The sequence below is a fragment of the Cavia porcellus genome, unplaced genomic scaffold (genome assembly GCF_034190915.1).
Source record: "Cavia porcellus strain 051 isolate PalLab524CR breed Dunkin Hartley unplaced genomic scaffold, mCavPor4.1 scaffold_12, whole genome shotgun sequence".
NCBI lineage: Eukaryota > Metazoa > Chordata > Mammalia > Rodentia > Caviidae > Cavia > Cavia porcellus.
In genome coordinates this window covers 5,577,671-5,597,308 of record NW_026947495.1, presented here as the reverse complement: position 1 = coordinate 5,597,308, position 19,638 = coordinate 5,577,671, and the positions used below count along the sequence as shown (strand labels likewise).

Genomic DNA, 19,638 nt, shown 5'->3' with positions numbered 1-19,638 from the left:
GAGCACTTGTCTGAAAATAAAAATAAGGAAAGGGATAGGGGTATAGATCACTATGATACAGTGATGAAATAGAAATACAGAGATAGCAAGATTGAGAAAGGGAGAGAGATGAAAAAAGAGAGACAGAGAAACTAATAAACTTGTCAACCAATCAGAAGGCATGGACTTGATTTTGATCCTGATTTAAGCACACAGTAATTTAAAAATATCAGACTATAATTTGAACACTAAACAGATGTTAAATCTTTTGTGCAAGTATGATAATGGTTATTGTTATATTTATAAAAATAGTTTCTTTAGAGACATTTAGTAAATGTTTGTTAAAAAACAATTTGATCTGGGAACATTGATAAAATAAAGATAAAACAAAATTGGCTCTGAGTTGGCATTTGTTGAAGCTGGGAAATACATGCATAGGGGCTGATTAGAAATGTTTTGTGTAATTCCTCATATAGTTAAAATGTTCCATAGTAAAATGCTATTAAAAGAGTAGGTAAGACAGAAACAAAGTACAGACAAAAACAACATGATACAAAAGTAAATATGAATATGCTTTCCAGTTAGCCCTAAATTTTTAACCAGTTGCTCTATGGTTAGAAACACATAGTGAGATATTGTTCACATTGCCCACAGGTAAGGGTTGATTAATTATTGCAGGAGAAACAAACTTCTCCTATAACAGATCACATACTTCTCAGTGTTTATAAAAAGGATGTTATGTAAGGTAAGGGAAATTACCCTTCTAGAGAGGGATTTCAGATGCTTCTTTTTAAGGTGTACCTAAATTATGATAAAATACAGCTAAAGAAAAGACAGTGGATCTGGAAAAGACAGCTAAAGAAAAGACCTATGTCAGCTTTCCATCATTGTAGCGAAATACCTGAGTTAATTAAGTTATACAGACAAAAGATTTATTTTGGCTCATAGTTTTAGAGATGTAGTTTATGGTCAATTGATTGCATGTTTTCAGGCCTATGGGGAGGCAGAACATCATGGTAGAAAGCATGTGGTAGAGGTACTGATTAGCCATGGTGGCTGGGAAGCAGAGAGGGAGGAGAGAGAGAAGAGAAGAGAAGAGAAGAGAAGAGAAGAGAAGAGAAGAGGGGAGGGGAGGGGAGGAGAGGGGAGGGGAGAGAAATGTACACATAGAGATAGAGACAGAGACAGTGGGAGGAGAAAGGGCGGGAGAGGGAGAGGGAAAGAGCTGGGGTCTCATTATCCCTCTTTAAGGGTATACCTCCCATTGACCTAACTTCTTTCCATTAAGTTCCATCTCCTAAAATTTTCAACACTTCTCAATGACACCATCAAGTAGGAGTGCAGCCCTCAAGACATGAAACTTTATGGATCATTTAAGATCCAAATCAGAACAAACAGAGGCAGAATAGATACTTTGAGATGAGAGTAGCTTCTAAAAATGACTAGCATTGAGCTTCCTGTATATTTCCTTGTGGTTTCAGCCTTCAAGCAACTGAGTCAATCAAATTTAAAGTCCTATAGTTTTGTTGGTTATCAAAGAAGTGATTCCAGTGCTACCAAAATGGTAGTCTTTGGGGCTGGGTTGTAGATCAGTGTGAGAGCATTTTTACAGCATACACGTGGTCTGGAGTTCATCTTCAGTCCCAGAAAAAAAAAGTAACCTTGAACCAAAGATGAAAAAGAATCCTGATCCTCTTAATATTGAGTGTTTTCTGTGACTGTTGCTATTTAAAACCTTTATATCTCAACAAATTTCAAACATATTCAAAAGTATCGAAGATAATGAACTACCTATATTAATTAGACCTTTGGTAATTATCAACTCAGGAATATATATTTCTACCTCTGAAAATAACTTTTTATTTTCTGAGACAGAATCTTACTATGTCATCCAGGCTGCCCTTGAATTTGTGGTGATCCTTTTGCCTCAGCCTCCCAGGTGCTGGGATTTCAGGCATGTTCCATGCCTGGCCCAAAATTATTTTTGAAACAAATCCTGGAATCATTTTATTTTATTTGTAAACACTTCTGTATTTAATTTCTTTAAAAAAGAGTGCTCTTTTAAACCTTACAAAAGCTCAGTGTACATTTTGAAAAGATTGCATTCTTTTTTTTTTTTGGTCTTTTTCCTTTTTACCGGTACCAGGGATCGAACTCATGACTGCCTGCTTACGAGGCAGGCGCTTATGCCGCTGAGCTAAATCCCCAGCCCCAAGATTGCATTCTTCAATTTCTTTGCCACCTCTTGCTGTATTTTTATTTTAGAGTGGTGATGATTTTAACATCATCATGACTGCATTTCCTCTAGACAAAGACTCATGAATGGAGCAGCACATGAATGAGGAAGCAGTTGTGTGTAGATAGACAGTGGGGATTTCCCATCCAACTACTGTCAGCCTCCTGCCTTCACACTGGATCTAGCTGACAACTGGAGGCCATTAGCTGTACTTGCTTTTAGGTATTTTCAAGGGCACAGAGTCAACATCAGTACATGTCAGCTTTCCCTCATCAAAAAAGTGAACTTCCATCACATAGACTGTATAAAACTCTTCTGAGTGCTTTCATTTTCACTGATGCTGTTTTGCATGCCTGGCTTCTTCTCCCTTGACAGGGCCAGCAATTGTGTCCTCCAGTGATTCGTTATTCTCTCAAAGTGTTCTTGCCTTGATTGCCTCCTCTCTTCTCTTGTTCTTGTTTCCTTGTTTAATTTTTAACCTTTCTGTTTCTTTTACTCTCAGATATACTAATTTTCCCATGTACACCTGAAACTTCGTTTATCTGATTGAAATCTGGCAGACATTTCTCCAGCATCGTACTCTTGTCACATCTGAACTAAACCTGATATCTGCCCTCTCGCCACTGTCTCTTCTACTTGATCTGCTTTTCTTTTTTCACTTAATTTTATCTCAGTGTGGAAAAGCCTGATGATGATGAGTATTCCAATTAGTGTTATTCCTATTTAACTTCCATTCCTCTATCCATTTCTTGGCCACTAAGTTGCCAGTGCTTGCAGATTTTGCCTATGCAAATTTTAAGCAGTTTAATTTATCAGCCAGATCACTTAGTCTCTGCCTCTTAATTCTTGTATCAGAGCTCATTCTGTGGATAGCAAGTTATGGGGTCAAGCTTTCAAGAAGATGCCTTGTTAGTGAAAGTACTAGGTGAACAGATGGGTTCCATTAATCAGAGTAGGAAGAGAGATTAAAGATAATGTCCAAGGTACTGTGGCCACATAAAGGAGGGGCATTTGTTATACGTGGGTCTTTTGCAGAAGGTTTTATGGATAAGTTCATGCTTGGTTGACCAGGAAAGACAGGTAATAAGGACATTTCAGGGAAAATATGAGCAAAGATTTGAAGGCTGAAATTATCAAGGCATGTGTATATGTGAGTTTCTGTGTATATGAGTGTCAAAACAAGATACCAGGTTAACTAATCTTAGGGTGTTATTTATTTTTTTTTTTCTGTACCATAGATGTGGCATGACATGCTTCTCAAAAACGTAGGTGACTTTTCTTAAGTCTGAAATTTGAAATTTACTATTCATGATATTGCATTTTTTCACTCCAACCTACCTTTCATGCTTCTATCACCAACTTTAACTTTATCCAAAGCAGACAGCTCAGAATGCTATAAATATATTACACTGCCTTTTCCCACCACTGATAGCATGTTCTTCTTTTACCTGGAGTTCCACTTGTTGCTTTCCCAATTCTTGATGGTAAGAATATGTCCCATTATTTTTTAAACTGTCTTTTTAAAAATAAAGTCTCACTATATTTGCAGCTAACCTTAAACTGTCTAGATAGCCCACATTGGCATTGAATTTGTGATCCTCCTGCCTAACCCTCCCAAGTAGTGAGATTATAGGCATGAGCCAACAGACTCAGTTGAAATTTTTATCTTGGAAGCATTTAAAATGTATACAAATAAGAAGAAGTATTGTATAATGAATCCTCATGTCCTCTCAAAGTCCTACCAATTGCAGGGTGGCGCATTCCTTAATCCCAGCATACTTGACACTGAGGGAGGAAGGCACAGTGAGTTTGAGGCCAGCCTGGGTTCAGTGAGTTCAAGGAACCTGCCTTAAAAACCAACAAACAACAACTAAAAACACACTTCTTTTGCATTCCTTTGTGAGATCTTTCTCTTTTTTTCATTGGCTCTCTCTCTTTCTTGTTCTGGTTTCCTTGCCTGATTTCCTTTCTCCTGCTTTTAGGATATGCTTGTAACATCCTCCACTTATACTCACTGTTATCACAGTAATTAAATTTTCATAGCCCCTGACTCTTTGAAAGCAAAGTTTGCATCCTAATGAAAATTGTTCCTTGAAATGTCTTCCTTTGGTAAGCTACTGGCAATTTTACCTCAAAGACAGAGAGATACCTCATATTGGTAGAGAAAAGTTAGTCAACAGATATTTATAAAACGTATGTGATATAGGGGAATGAAACTCCCAACCGACTATGTCCGCGAGTTCATGTTCTCTAAAACCAAAGAGTGAATTTTAGGAACAATGGAGGTGAAGAGTAGAATATATTGATTGAGAGAAAGAAAGCTTCTGTCTGAGAGAGAGACAGAAGGGGACCCAAGAGGGCTGCCCAGGACTCTGTCTTTTCCAGGGACTTTTATAGAGTAAATCCATGGGTTCAAGTTGGGAGAAGACTGGGAACTCAAAAACCAGATGGACATAAGGTGGGGCATAACTATAGTTAGCCAATAAGATCAGTAGTTCAGGTAAAATTGATTAAATTGGTGACAAATGGGAAAGCAAGTCACGTAGGAAGTGAGCATTCTTGGAGCTGTGAACTAGGGGGATGGGATAGTGACTCCAGGGTGACAGGGAACTAATTAGAATATCAGTCTTTAGGATGTAGATGCACTAGATCCTTTGTCTTGAGGCCTGGCCCACAGCAGGAGGTGTCTGTCTCCCCTGCAGTTGCCAGGTATCTACACTGGCTGTACTGAGGACCTAGCCCTGTCTCACTACCTATAGTATTTCTAACTAACTCAGCTGCCTGCAACACATGGACTGGGCAAACTCACTGTCATCATGCAACTTAAATTTTAGTGGGTGAGATAGGTAGTAAATAAGAACAAGTAAGTGCAAAAACAAATAGGTACAACAATAAAGTAGTTATGGATTATGAGGAAAATAAATGGAAGACAGTCATGTGGACTCTTGTAATCCACAAACAAGCCCCTAAACTCGAGTATAAAAAAATGAGCAAAAACATATTTTAAAAAAGCAATGCTGATTTATTTTATCCTGGGCCCAGTGACACAGTGCAGTTAGACTTTGCAAAAGCTGTGTGTCCCCCTCAAAGCTTGCAGCCTTTATGTACATATCACAGTTTTACAAAGTAAGGGGTTATGGGCCTGGATCAGGAAATCTGCTAATGAGGAAAACCTTTGTTTCCCTTAGCAGAGAACAGAGAAGTTTATCAGTAATTAACAATCTTTTGTCAGCTTATTTTAGCACCACATCTGTTATTTGTAGAGGGCAACATTGGTTAACATATCAATTAGGTTAGTTTCTCAGGGATTTACAATTCTTTACAGAGGGGAGCACTGATTAACATATCAATTAGGTCACCAAGAGGGGGGAAAACCGCATAAGGAACAGTAGGCGGTATTACAGGTACTTTGGCATAATACAAACATAACAAAGCTCTTTTTGCTAGTGTACAGCATGGACCTGTTTTACAGAGTGCTGTGGAAAGTGTCTGTGGGGTATCTAGTCAGTGAGCTGAGTTTGGAGGATTGAGTTCTCATCCACAGGGGCTGAGACACCCCCCACGTCCCCACCCCTGGCAGAGGGAAGAACGTTGTAAGCTCGTAAGACATTAATGATGAAACTTTTATAGTCTGAGTGCCTGCACTGCAACCCCACTTCAATTAAAACTGAATATTGAGGCTTTAGTTTAGAAAAAAAAAAAAACAACTGCTACACTTGATCAGAGAGGGTTCTGTCTACCACAGGTTCCATACCACTTTGCCTCCTTGAAATCAAAGTGACTGCAGGTTGTCAAGTAAGCTTTTTAGCTTTTCTTCTCTATCCTTCATGTAATTCCACAGGAGGCTGGCACACTGCTGGGATTCTCAGTGGTGCATACAACCAGTGGCTGTGGTACGGGTTAGGGGACAAGATATCCGTGTCCATTTACAGACCGGTGCTGTAAAGACAACTGTCTCCCTGCATCCCTGTTCCTCTTCCCGGCTTCATTAGTTGTTTTGCATGTGATCATTGCTATTGAATAAGAGCTAATGACATTGCACTGCCGGTTTCATTGCCAACTACACTTGGAACTTAAGCCCAGATGCAAGTAGAAAGGAGAGGGCAGCCAAGGCTTTTAGGTGGCCAGTTACTTGGCTAGAAATGCCCATTCATATTGGGAAACAGATTTTTAAAATAAATTTGGCAGTAGAAGCACCACCATCGTTTTGTGAAGCTGTAAACCCCCAGAATCCTGCTCTCGGGCCCTTAGCCAAACTGACAACTATTTAGGCGTCAGCATATCCTTCGGATGCCACCTTCTGCTGACCCTGTGGGGCCCTTGTCCTGTCTGGCTGGGCCGTGCAGCACAATCTCCTACTTTATGTAATAAGGCACATCAGAGGAGCCCTTTGTGCTCACCCTTTGTGAGTGGGTGCTGGGCAAGACTCTCACATAACTCAGAATTTTCCACATGGTCAAAGCTAGTGAACATTTCTGTGGCCTAGTAAATATTTTCTAACTATTGGCAAGCCTGCCTGCTGCCCCCATGTTATTTTTCTTCAGGCCTGGATTATACTGACCCAGCTTTAGTTTACGATGAATTTTGCAAATACACATCTGTGTTGGGACCACACTATTCAGAGAAAATGTCTGGGTACCACAGGGGCTGATGTAATATAGCACTACCTGGCCCAGTCAGGCCAGCAAGGATTCCTCTGTGCAGATTTTTACTAAGAACGAGGCAGGAAGACAGAATCTACTTTCTGAGAGGGCTCATTGGTGGCATAATAATAATGTAACGCATATTTTTGGACTTCTTCATTTTTTTGTTTTAAAATATCAAAAGAAAAGATCGTTTAATATAGTTGGCCACATAGCTTTATTATTCATATTATTCCCTCCCCCTTTAATTTTTTTTTAACTTAGTGTTTAATGTTAGCGTCAGGTGTTGGCAGCTTTCCTAGGGGAAACAGATTGCTCTGAACTAAACACAGCTGTAAACTGACCATGTATTGTTATTCTTTTTTTTTTTTTAAGAAATAAAAGGGGTATTTACAGGGAGGCTGGAGAACATTTGCTGAATTACTTTATAGATTTACTTCTCGGAGTCTGGTTAATGATAAATGTCATGCCTGGGTATCCAAATGGACCCACTTCCTATCTCCCCTGCTGAGCTGGGAACAATGAACTCCAAGAGTTTTGCTGCAGTTTGCACTGGTGGAGGGGGTGGAGTCTAGTCCGGTTGGTTTCTCCTAGCTGGAGTGTGTGGTCTTTAGAACTAAGGAAAGAATAACTTCTGTGAATTCTTCTTCTGCTGGCTTTCTCTGAAGCCTTCAAAACTGCATCAGAATTGCTGGCTCTTCTAAGGATGTGAATTCTGGAACGTTGGTGTGTATGTGTTTATAATATCTCTTTTTTTTTTTAATCTGCTTTTTCAAGTGAGGACAGGGTATTTTCTAACTATATTTCAGTAAGATTTTGTGTATCCTGGAGCAGTCTTTTCCTTGTTGATTTAGAGAGTTTGCTAGACTTTGAAATATTAGATTTAAGAAAAGTCTGAAGACTGTGCAAATCTAAAACTTATGTATAGTTAGGGATCCAATCTAGAGAAAAGTAGCCGGCAGTTTCACTAAATAGACAGCAAATTCAGGGGAAGAGTGGTGTTGATGTTTGGGTAGAATGGCTGGGTGTACTGATAAAGGGGAGAGAGAACCACTGGCTTCTGCCTCCACTTGGAGACTATTGTTGTGGTCATTTATTCCTTTGCTTTGCATGCCAAGAAATCACTCAGTCTCAATCTTTCTCTCTTTGTCTTCGTCCCCCCCCCCCCAGTATGTTCTCTCTGTCTTTCTTTTTTTCAGAATAAATATTTATTCAGGTTTTTCAAAGGAGGTTTTCTCAGTAAATATCTCTTTTTACTTTCATTTTATAAAAGTTGTAAATGAAGAAGAGAAAGAGGTATAAGTTTTAAGAGTAACTTCAGCTTTTGGTTTGCTTAAATGAGCATTTGGGACTTTTTTTCACAGGCAAAATGGTTTGCTTTTAGTTTTGTTTTATTTAGGAGAACTATAGAATTTTGTCATTGAAATTGTCTGAATTACCTGTCACATGCACTGGACTATGTGTGTAGTTATTTGAATAATTTGAATCTGTCATTCATTCCTTGCTATGCTATTTCATTTGAAATAGCATTCCCTAACTTTCTGACTGAGGCCTATAGATAAAACTTGTTGGAAATAGGCTATATGTCTACTTGGATTTTCACAACCAGATAGGCTTCTAGCAGAGTTTCTAGTATGTAATAAAGCTCCCTGTATTGTCAGTTGACATTGCATTGTGTTTAATAGTTGTGTATAGTGTCTTAACTGATGCCATAAGTTTCAAGAACAGGAAGATGAATGATGAGTTTTAAATCTTCTACGATGTATAGATTGAAATGAAGAAAGAATTGAGAAAAGCTGTTTGACTAAAGGGTTTTGTTTTTTGGGGGTACCAGGGATTGAACTCATGACCTTGTGCTTGCCAAGCAGGTACTTACTGTGCTGAGCTAAATCCTGGGCCATCTAAAGGTATTCTTGAAAGGCTTTCTTTGAGTTGATGGATAAACATTTTTTCTGGCTTTATGAAACTTGATAGAATTGATTATGGAAAAAACAGATGTTGGACTGGATGTTGATAACATGACACACTTTGCTCACGAATTTCAAATGATTTTTCTTGAAGACTTAGCAAGACCTCATTTCAAAATAAAATTTAAAAAAAACCACCCTGAGGTATAGTTCAGTGAAGGCCTTGGGTTCAGCCTCTAGGATCACACAAAGAGGAGAGAGAGGGTGAAGACAGAAAGGGGGAGAGAAACTGACTTTGCTGATTGTCCATATGATTGTAAGCAAGAGCTCTTTATGGCATCTCAGGGTCTTTTATTATTCATGGTCTGATTTGATTTTCATGTCAGCCCAATAAGGTGAGTATCGATGTCATTTCTCAATTTTACAATGGAGGAAATAGAGTGACAGATGAAAAGTCATTCTGACGGTCTTTGGTGAATGGACAAACTGGAAATCTCGCTATGTCTGTATTCTTACTATTCTGAAATAATGAGTAAAAAGCCTCTAACTTGGATGTCAGGAGTCCTGAATTCTGGTTCTGGTGAGGTTCTTGCTGGCTCTGTGATGCTGATCAAGTCCCAAGTTTTCAGCTGTCATCTTCCTGCAAGGAGATTATATGCTTGACTTTAAATTTCTTAGCAACTTTAGAATCCACCCAGGATGTCACCCAGGGATCTATTTGCTGTGAAGTCCTCACTTTCCAGGCATGGAAGAGATGAACAAGGAGGTAGAGCTGTGGACCTTCTATCCAGTTCTGCTTTGGTTTCCCCAGCCAAGGGCAAAGACACACAGGTTCTCTATACAGGGAGAAAAGTCCCAGACCCTTAAAAAGGTTGTTTTTTCCAGTCTGCTTCCTGACTTGGCATTTCTCAGTCTGTTCTTTTTGACTCATCAACAAAAGAACTTGAGCCAAGTTCTCTTGTAGTTTCAGCTCATGGGTGAGCACATCAGGTTATGTTCCCAGCTAGCCCCCAAAGAAGTGGTAACCTCCTTGCCCGGGTCCATCTGCTACTCTAATCCATCTTGGAGCAGAGCAAATACATGTAAATAGTACTCTAGCTGGTATGTTGTAAAGCCGTTTCTTAGGGTTTTCAACTCCTGGCAGATGAACTGAGAAATGGGGCAAGGCAGGACGGTGGAAAAGCAGTTTTTATTCTACTTTCATTTTTAATTCTAGCAATTGTTCAGAGACAGATTTGAAAGATTGTAGGATACTGAGGTAGTGGTGACTGCATTTTGCTGACATTAAGAAGAAATAAAAACCAAAACTATAATCAACATCATATCTGTCATTGCAATTATTATGAAAAAGAAAAGACAAGTTAGGGCCAGGGATTTAGCTCAGTGGCATAAGTGCCTGCTTTGCCAAACGTGAGGTTGTGAGTTCAATTCCTGATACAAAAAAAAAAAAAAAAAAGAAAGAAAGAAAAGAAAAGTTAAGTTACAGATTTTTAGCAGGGGAAAGGGTAAGTCTTCCTAGAAAAATGTAAATGGCATTCTTACTTGGATATTTTTCAGTTAGGCTGATGAAAATGCTATTCTTGACCCCAACCTGCATTTGGGATGACTGTGCTGGCTGGTGCTTGGGTTCTTGTACTCACAGACTACCTGGTGATTTGAACTGGATGATGGTGATGTACACCCATAGAGACTCTCAGTTTTTGTTCCTGCTCTCTCGATGTGATGTAGACTTTAATTTTTTCCTTATTTCTTTCCCTACAGGCAAGAAGCGAAACCCTGGCCTGAAAATTCCAAAAGAAGCATTTGAACAACCTCAGACCAGTTCTACGTAAGTTGGCAAGATCAATATCTTCACAGATTTCCCTTGGGGATTCATTTTTGGGAGGAATGCTTTGACTTTGAACGAAGTTGTTGGGAAGGAGAACCCTTTAAATGAGAAGTCATTTACTCACTGTTCTTAACTCTGAAATAATTGTAATTGTAACTTTGGAGATGGTCTCTAACTATTGGCTGAGTAAGAATTAAATGTCACATGCATTTAAGAGCTGGGGGCCTAGCCAAGCTCAGAAAGGTTTCAGGATGTGCAGTCTTGCTTTCCTCTGTCAATCTGAATAAAGAAACAAGTCTCTGTGACAGCTACTGTTGTAAAATTTAGGTTGAGATAGAAAGACATATTTGGTGAAGACCCAAGTCCTGACCCCTGAATCCTGTCTCGTATAATCAGAAGGCAAAATGAGGCAAAGGAACATTCCATTTTTAGTTGAAGCTTTGATCCATACGTGCAAGTTTTAGTGAAGAACGCACCCTGTCTAGCAGTCTTCTGTTTCTTTGTCTCTATGTGGGGTAGTGAGAGTACTTCCTGTCTAGCCAGTGTCATGACTACCAGCCACAGCATCTGCATGAGATGAGTGGTTTTTCCAAAGCATCAAATCACGGTAGAGGCATCAGTGAGCCAGGACAAGTACAGAGGAAGGGCATCACCATGGAAGCTTGTGCTTTTAAGACTTTCATTGATGTCTACAAAGTGCCTCCCTTTGTAAAGGTTTTGATTTTAATGGTAATCCAGCTCATCAGAAATTGCACCCCCTAGTGTTGAGATGCGCAGGTAAACAGGATCATGTCTATTGTAAGAGGAGTTTCTTGGTTTTTGCATTTGCAGGCAGTAACGCAGAGACATTTCTCAATAAAGAACTCCCAGGGACAGGCCAGAGTGGGGGGGGGGTGGTCTCCTGGGATGTAGAGGGTAGCTGAGGGACTCCTGTTTAGTTAGAATGTTCTTTTTGTGTAGAACTATAAAAGGAAGGTCTTACCATTCCTACCCTCAAGGTTGTTCTGGGGGATATGGGAAGATTCTTTGAACAATGGTTTCCCCCATCCTACGGCCCTGTGAACTGTGAAATAATTGTTTTTCCCCCATCTCTTTTCTCAAGCACTTAGAGTCACACATGTGGCTGGCTATGCTAGCGGTAGAGGACTTTATGAGGTATTATTTTAAAATTCTTATGTGGAAATAATTATAGATTCACAGAAGTTGCAAAAAAAAAAATATACAAGAAAGCTTCCCCCACGCTTACCATGGAGTCTCCAACAACCCCCACCCCATGTTAACATGTTACAGAACTGTAGTGCATTATAAAAAAATTCAAGGGACACATATTGGTACAAATTCCACAAATGAATTTGATTTCACCAGGAATTGTTTATGTCATACAAGCTCTTTGTGTATGTGTAACTCTACGTAGTTTATCACCTATATTGCCTGATAGTCTTATTATATTTATCAGTTTTGGTTGAGGTTAACTACTACTATAGTCAGTATACTCAACTTTATGTGCAGTGCGACTCTTTTATCTGCTGAAGGTCACACCCACCTCTTCCTCAACCCCATTCTTAAAGCCCAGCAAACATCAATCTGTTTTCCATTACCATTTTGTTATTTCATGATTGTTATATAAATGACACCTCATTTTGAGTTTTTTGGTTTTTCATTCATACTTTTGAAATTCATTCAGGGTTTGTGCCTATTAATAACTCCACTTTACAGCTGCGTATCGTACTGTGGTATGGTTTACTAGTTTATATAAGGAAGCTTTTCAGTTTTAGGGTATTAAGAATAAAGCCATTTTGAACATTTCTATTTAAGTTCTTGTAGGAAATTAGTCTTTGTTTATCTGGGATACATACCCACTAGTAAAATTGCTTGTTTATAAGATAAGTCCATTTTCAGTTTTTTCTTTTTTATACCAGGGATCGATCTCACAACCTCGCGCTTGCCAGGCAGGCACTTCACATGACTGAGCTAAATCCCAGGTCCTTATTTTCAGCTTTGAAAGAACTGCCAAAGTCTTTTCCATTATTCTCACTAATAGTGTATAGATGATATAGCTTCTTTGCATCCCTGTCAGTATGTGATGTTATCACTATCTTGCATTTTAACCTTTCGGATACATAGTGCTACAACACTATTGTTTTAACTTGAATTTTTGTAGGGGCTAGTTATGTAGAATAGGTTTTTAGGTGTTTATTTTTCATCCACATATTTTCTTTGGTGAAATGTCTGTGCATATCTTTAGACTTCTAACTATATATTTTTTGAATTGTTAACTTTGGAAATTAATTTACCTGTTCTAGACAAAAGGACTTTTTCAAATATGTGATATGAAAATATTTTTCTCCTTATAATTTGGTTTTTCATTCTTTAGGCAGGATGTTTCACAGAATAAAAGTTTTAAATTTTGTTGAAATACAATTTATCAGTTATTCCTCTTAAAGATTGTGCTTTTGGTAACCAGGGTAGGAAACTTTTGCCTTGTCCTAGGTCCTGAAGATTTTCTGTATTCTTGTCTAGAAATTTTATAGTTTTATGTTTAAGCCCATGACCTATTTAGAGCTAATTGTTATACAAAGTACATATGAATCTTTAGTTCAGCTTTATATTTTTCTGCCAATGATTTTCAGTTCTTCCAGTACAATTTGTGGAAAACTGTCCATTTTTCCCCTGACTTGCTTTTGCTCCTTTGTCTAATATCAATTGGGCATATTTGTTATGATGTATTTTTGGATTCTCTGTTCCATTGATTTATATGTCAACATCACACTGCCTTGATTACTATAGCTATATTATATATAACATATATATAACATTAGGAAAAGTGATTCTTCCAACTTGGTTCTTTATGTTTTTAAAATTATGCCGACTCTTTAAAGGGCCTTTGTCTTTCATATAAGTTTCAGACTAAGTTTGTCTATGTCTCACATGTTATTGATAAAGAATCTTCCAAACAATGAGATGGTGATTTTCTTCAAGGTTTCAGATTATCTTTTTTTTAATCAGCATTTTATATTAACTCATGTATATAGATCATGTATATTAGCATTAAGATTTATATCTAAATATTAATTTTCTTTGGATCAACTGTAAATGATTGTTCTGGCTTGTATCTAGATGTCTCCCCAAAGCCTCATGCTTTCATATGTGAGGCTTTTTCAGAGGTGGCTAAATATAGAGGGTGTGAGGCTGGGAAGGATTCACAGTACATTGATAGGATCAAGGGCATGAGGATTAATGGTGTTATGCTGCCCACCCTAAGGGCAGGTAGCTTCGATAAGATGTAAGGGATAGAAAGAGCTCAGTACCTCTGCTTGCTTTAGCTGTCTTCTGCCTGCCATGAATTGTTTCTCTGCAATGCTTGTTTGCCATGCCACCCTTCCTTGGAGGCAGCTGATTATGGACTGACACTTCTATAGACCGTGAGCTAAATTAACCTTTCCCTCTTTAACTTTGGGTGTCAGGTATTTTGTTTCAGCAACAAGAAAAGTAATGGTGCTGATTGCAGTCATGTGCCATCTTGCCTGGCTTCAATCTCTTACTATGAAGTCTGCTGTCAATATAGACTTTTTTATGTTTGAAGAAGTTCTTCTCTGGTCATACTAGACTGAGAATTTTTATTATAAATGAGTGTTTATTATAAATGAGTGTTTATTTGGATCAATTGATATGATCATAAAGTTTTTACTCTTTCATGTAGTAATATGGTGAATTATATCAATTAATTTTCAAACATTGAGCCAGTTTTATATCCCCCAAATAAATCCCAGTTGGTTGTGATATAATTTTAAAAATCTATTGTCATATTCATATAAATGTTCATATAAATGTTCATGAGAGATGTTTTAAAAATATATTGTAATATTTGATTTGTTAAAATTTCATGAAGGATTCTTATATAAAAGTTCATGAGAGATGTTGGCCTATGCTGTTTCATTATTTCTGTTGTGCCTTAATTTCTAGTTTTAGTATTAAGATAATACTGGCCTCTTAAAAATGAATTAGTAGTAAGTGATCCTTTTTAAAATTTTTTGGTAAATAATGGTATTAATTCTTTGAATGTTTGTTAAAATTTCCCAGTGAAATGAAATGTGTCTGGGTAGTTTTCTAGAACTTAATTTTAAATACAATTCTTTAATAGATACAGGTCTTTTTATATTATCTTTTTATCATGGTTGGCTTTTTTGTAGAATGTGACTTTTGAGTGGTTGGTACATTTGTCCTAAGTAATAAAATTTATGAGAGTAATGCTGTTATAGTGTTTTTTGATTATGCTTTCAATGGCTACAGGATGTGTTGTGATATCTTGGGTTTTTTCCCCCTCAGATATTGGTAATTTTTGTTTTCTCTCTTGTTAGCTTTGTGAGTTTCGCGTAAGTTTTATCAATCTTTTTAAGTATCAGATATATTTTATTGTTTTCCTGTTTTCAGTTTAATGCTTTCTGCTCTTATCTTTTTATATTTTCTTTTAAATATAGTCTATCAGACTGAGAGTAGAGCTCAGTGGTACTGTGTAGTGCTTTCCCAGCATGAATGAAGCTTTGCATTTGATCTTTAGCACTGTGGGAAGGAAAAAAAATTGATTCTAAAATAAATCTCCTAATACCAAACTTTCCTTCCCTTAAAAACACATGCTTTGCCCTTTCTTAATGCATGTTAACTTTCTGTGTTTTATAAATTTCTGAAAGCCTTCTTTGGTGTAAGCAAATGAATAGGAATCTATGCAGCTATAAAAGTGGTTTCTGTTTTATATGTTGAATGTTCTTTTCTCCGTAACTTTGTAAAGCCAGCAAAATCACTGTATTGTTGTACAATATACCTCTTGAGCTCAGCGCCTTCTTGTTTTTATTTTAATACTGAGATTTAAGATTATACTTGTAGAGAAATAGCTTCCACATTTTATATTTCTCTTGGCAAGCTTTTGAGGTTGGCTTGGTGATTCTTACTGCCTTCTGCTATGCTACACAAAAGTAAATAGCCTGGGACAGAGCTCCTTTATCTCTAGTTCTATGTGTGTGGTCCTCCCGTTTGAGCTCTTTGAGTTGCTGATACTAGTGTATTTTCCACTCAGGTTTCTGAGCTGTCCCTTCACTTGATTGGTAGTAACTAGTTCTAAATCATTTCCACGCTCGTATCATTTCATTTTAACCTGCACCAGAGGTTCAGGAGGTAGTTTTTATTACTCTCACTTGGCAAGTACAACAACAGAGCTATGTAAGGGTCATCATGTGCTTTGCTAGAGTCCTTCAGTGTAACCTCCTCGATAAGAAGATTTCAAGCTCTGGAGCCAAAATGCTGACGTTTACATTCGGGATCTAAACTTCACTAAATACCTTAGGCAAATATACTTACTTGCACTAAGCCTTAGTTTCCCTTTTTAAAAAACAGGAATGAACACGATGTGCCTATTAGGCAGACTAAATGTCATAATCCATATTAAACATCGAGCTCAGTACCTTGTTCATTGTCATTGCTCAGGGAATGGTAGCTCCAGTTGTTTATTATGGCAGCTTTTCACTGGCAGAGCTAGCGGATAAACTCAGGACCTCTGACTCTCATATATATTTTTAGCCACTTATTAGACTGTGACCAAACAGGTCATGGCTAAGTGAAGCAGCGTCTTTTCCTCCTGTGCTTGAGAAGTTGATGCTGCTCTGAAGTCTAGTGTCATCATCCGTTCGAAGGAACATTAGTTGTTTAATTTCTTTCAGTGTCAATTCTTTGCATTGTAAAACAGGTAAAAATACTTCTGAGAGTTGTTAAAATCAAAGAAGCTACGTAATGTAAATGATCTAGCACAGTCTGTGGCCCAAGTGGGCACTTAATAAGATCTATTAAATAAATTAATAATAATAGTGACTAGTGAACTACATAATTATAATAAACCAAAGTTGGTTGGTCATGTAAAACACTAGGAGTAGGTGACCTTTGGTCTTCTAGGGAATTTTGCAATAAGATTAGTTCTTTCCTCAAAGGACTAAAATATAGAGTAATTGACAGAGAGTATCCATGCACAGTTTCAACCTCCTGGAGAGTCTTGATGCCCCTGGTGAATGAATATGTCCAACTCTGGATAGGAAGAATACCCATGTCAGTTAATTCAGTCTGAGTTGTGAGTTCTGGCTGCATTATTTGATGCTTTTAGTAGACTTGATGAACTCAAAGGCCTGAGGCTTGGCTGGATTAATCACTTTATTAGAGAAGACCTGGAAATTGGGAGCAAATTCTTTGATTCAGACTCAAATGGGCATCACTGGAGCAGGTTTATTACACTGTCCAATTTTCTTATTTTCTTCTCCTCTTTGCTCTCTTTAGGTCATCTGAGATTCAGTTTTATTTTCAATGCTACTGACAACTGTATGGCTTCTGAAAATCACAAGCTTTTTGAGGATTTTACTTTTCTCAATCTGGAGAGTGACACCTTGCTACTTTTAAGCTGGGATGGAAGGTGTAATGCACATTTATTGTAGAGTTGAGGGTCCACATACTCGTATTTCTCTGTTTCCATACTTTTAAAAAGGTGAGGTAATGAAGAATTGCAAAGGAGTTTTAAATTGTTGACATTAGGCCTCTGTTTCAATGGTATTTGTCTTTTTCTCAAAGGATTTTTGTAATAATACAAATCATGGTGACTAAAGAAAAACAGCTGTAGACATTTTAAGAATGAAAAATTTGATGTCTAAAATATTTGACTTTTTGGAAAACTCTGAAGATCAACTTCCTGCTCAGAAATACAAGATGCACAAGAGCGTCACTATCACCGCTATGTGTGTGTGTGTGTGTGTGTGTGTGTGTGTGTGTGTGTGTGTATGTGTGAGTATGAGTATGTACACATGTGAATATGTTTTGTTTTGTTCTCTCCCCGCTCCCAGGCTTCTGTTTTAAATTCATATGGAAAAACTTCAAGTATTCTGTGCGAATCAGGGAGATTTTGAGGCAAGAGAAGACTGACCATTGAAACCTTAGATTCATGCTTGTGTTTGTGCTTATGTTCCTACTTCTTTCTCAATGTTTTATGCATGTTTAGTGTGAACAGAAGGGGTGCAGTTATAATCATTGGTAACAACTGCATTAGCAAATGAGTCTTCCTTCTCTTGCTTTTACCTTCCCTTTCTCTATCCTCCTTTCCTTTTTCCTATGTATATTTTAAAGACAATTCTGCCATAGGATGGCTCTCTAGAGATATTTGAGTTGCTCCTATTAGGCCACACTTGAGAAAGACAAAACCAAGATTCTGTGTCCTTAGCCCATGATTATTCTGTTTGTTTGATCATGTTAGCAATATATTTCTCAGCATTTGTTACTTTTATTGTAATACTTTTGGTACATTTATTAAAAAAATAGGTTCCTAGACTCCTAGTTAGGTGCATAGGCAAAGCTAAACATTGTTCTCCAAAATCAATTGCTACTGACTGAGAGGTTATTGAAATAATAGAAATAAAAACACAAGGAGACGGTGGAGACACACAATGAAGAAACCTTTGGTTTCTGAGAAGGTCACTAAAGAGTGTGTTCATGATGTAAAGGGCTGGACTTGATTAGACAGTCTGGTATGCTGTCTAAGGATGCTGAGATGGAAAGTCAGTAGTTCTTTGTTACGGGCCAAGCCTTTCACCTCTCTGAATCTTTCTGTCCATCTTTAAAGGGAGAGACTACATTAGGAATTCCTATGTTCTATGAATTTTGTGAGTTATTTCTTAAAAAAAAAAACAGTTATGGAAAGGGTGGAGAAATGATTGGATACATTGGTGGCCTTAGATGGAAGAAAAGACTTATTTCCATAGCATAATACTTATACAACTGTACACTTACAGCTCCTATATATTAGATATTTACTGTATGTCAAACATTATGCAAAGCATTGTACTTGGAGTACTTCATTTAGTACACTCTTCCTCCAGAAGTTAGTAAAAATATTCCACGTTAAAAAAGAAAATGGAGGCTCAAAGAGTTGAAGTATTTTCAACTCAAAAGGTATTTTAATTCTGACCCATTCCATTGTACTGCCATTTATCCTATTTGACTAATTCACTTTCCTCCTTCTTTAGGAAAACCTCTCCTGTTACATATAATTTGGGAAGGATAATGGACTGAATATCTCATGTTTCTTCTTCTCACCTTCATCTTTCTTAGGCCACCTAGAGATTTAGACTCCAAGGCTTGCATTTCTATTGGAAACCAGGTGAGAAAAGTCATGCTAATTAGTTAACACATTGGCCATTTTATGTATATGCTTTCTGGCTGGCTATGCAAAAGTTTTTGTCTGTGTAACATGCTCTCAGGGGATGGGTCAGAAAAGTTTTGAAATTCAAGCAAAATGGCTTACAGTGTTTTTGCTGTTTTGAATTGCGAATTGAAATCAGGCGTTGTGATTCTCTGGAAACGTGTGAGGAGAGTTGATGATTCTCTTGAGAGGGCAATTCTCACAGCCAAAGAGATATAGCTGCCAGCAGACAGTCATAGATTATAAGGGTAATTAAGGGGGCATGGCTAAGGAACTGCAATGTCATCAGCTGCAGCTGAGCTGTCACTTGAGAACCGGATTGGATGGAGTTGGCTCTGTTTGTCACCTGTGCCAAGCAAGTGGGTCCTGTGATAGTCAAATCTTTTCCTGTGGCTTCATGCTTTTAGTAGTTGCTTTCATGTGCAAGAAAATCTTGTGGCCTATTAAGAATCCTTATAACATTTGGAGACATCAAATAAAGGACAAGATAGCTAGTGTCTGATTTACTTTTTGCTTTTTTAATCACACGATGACTTTTTTTTTTGGCAGAACTTTGAGGTGAAGGCAGATGATCTGGAGCCAATAGTGGAGCTGGGACGAGGTGCATATGGAGTGGTGGAGAAGATGCGGCATGTACCCAGTGAGCAGATCATGGCAGTGAAGGTAGAGTTGATGTTTCCCCAAAGTTTCCTGTCCATGGTGTGCACATTTGTCCACTTCTGTTCCAAATCATCGCTCTTCATAGGAGCAAAACAGTCTTTGATTGGGTGAAAAAGAAAAGAGTATTTGCAGGGAATAGTATTTCTCTCTAAATGGGTGAA

The 19,638-nt window shown here is 37.8% G+C and overlaps 1 protein-coding gene across 4 annotated transcripts in view; it reads left to right on the top strand.

Moving 5' to 3' along the window:
* The window catches only part of Map2k6 (mitogen-activated protein kinase kinase 6), a 123,238-nt gene that overhangs the window by 71,065 nt on the left and 32,535 nt on the right, over nucleotides 1-19,638 (top strand). Inside the window, exons 1-4 of one of the 4 annotated variants that reach the window (XM_023561149.2) lie at nucleotides 7,386-7,584; nucleotides 10,527-10,593; nucleotides 18,727-18,775; nucleotides 19,367-19,480. In XM_023561149.2, coding sequence (XP_023416917.1) covers nucleotides 19,442-19,480 — 39 coding nt within the window. In that variant the 5' untranslated portion in view covers nucleotides 7,386-7,584; nucleotides 10,527-10,593; nucleotides 18,727-18,775; nucleotides 19,367-19,441. Of the gene's footprint in view, nucleotides 1-7,385; nucleotides 7,589-10,526; nucleotides 10,594-16,794; nucleotides 17,114-18,726; nucleotides 18,776-19,366; nucleotides 19,481-19,638 lie in introns of those variants that run through there. The other 3 variants (XM_023561151.2, XM_013142471.3, XM_023561150.2) reach the window with 3 other exon arrangements.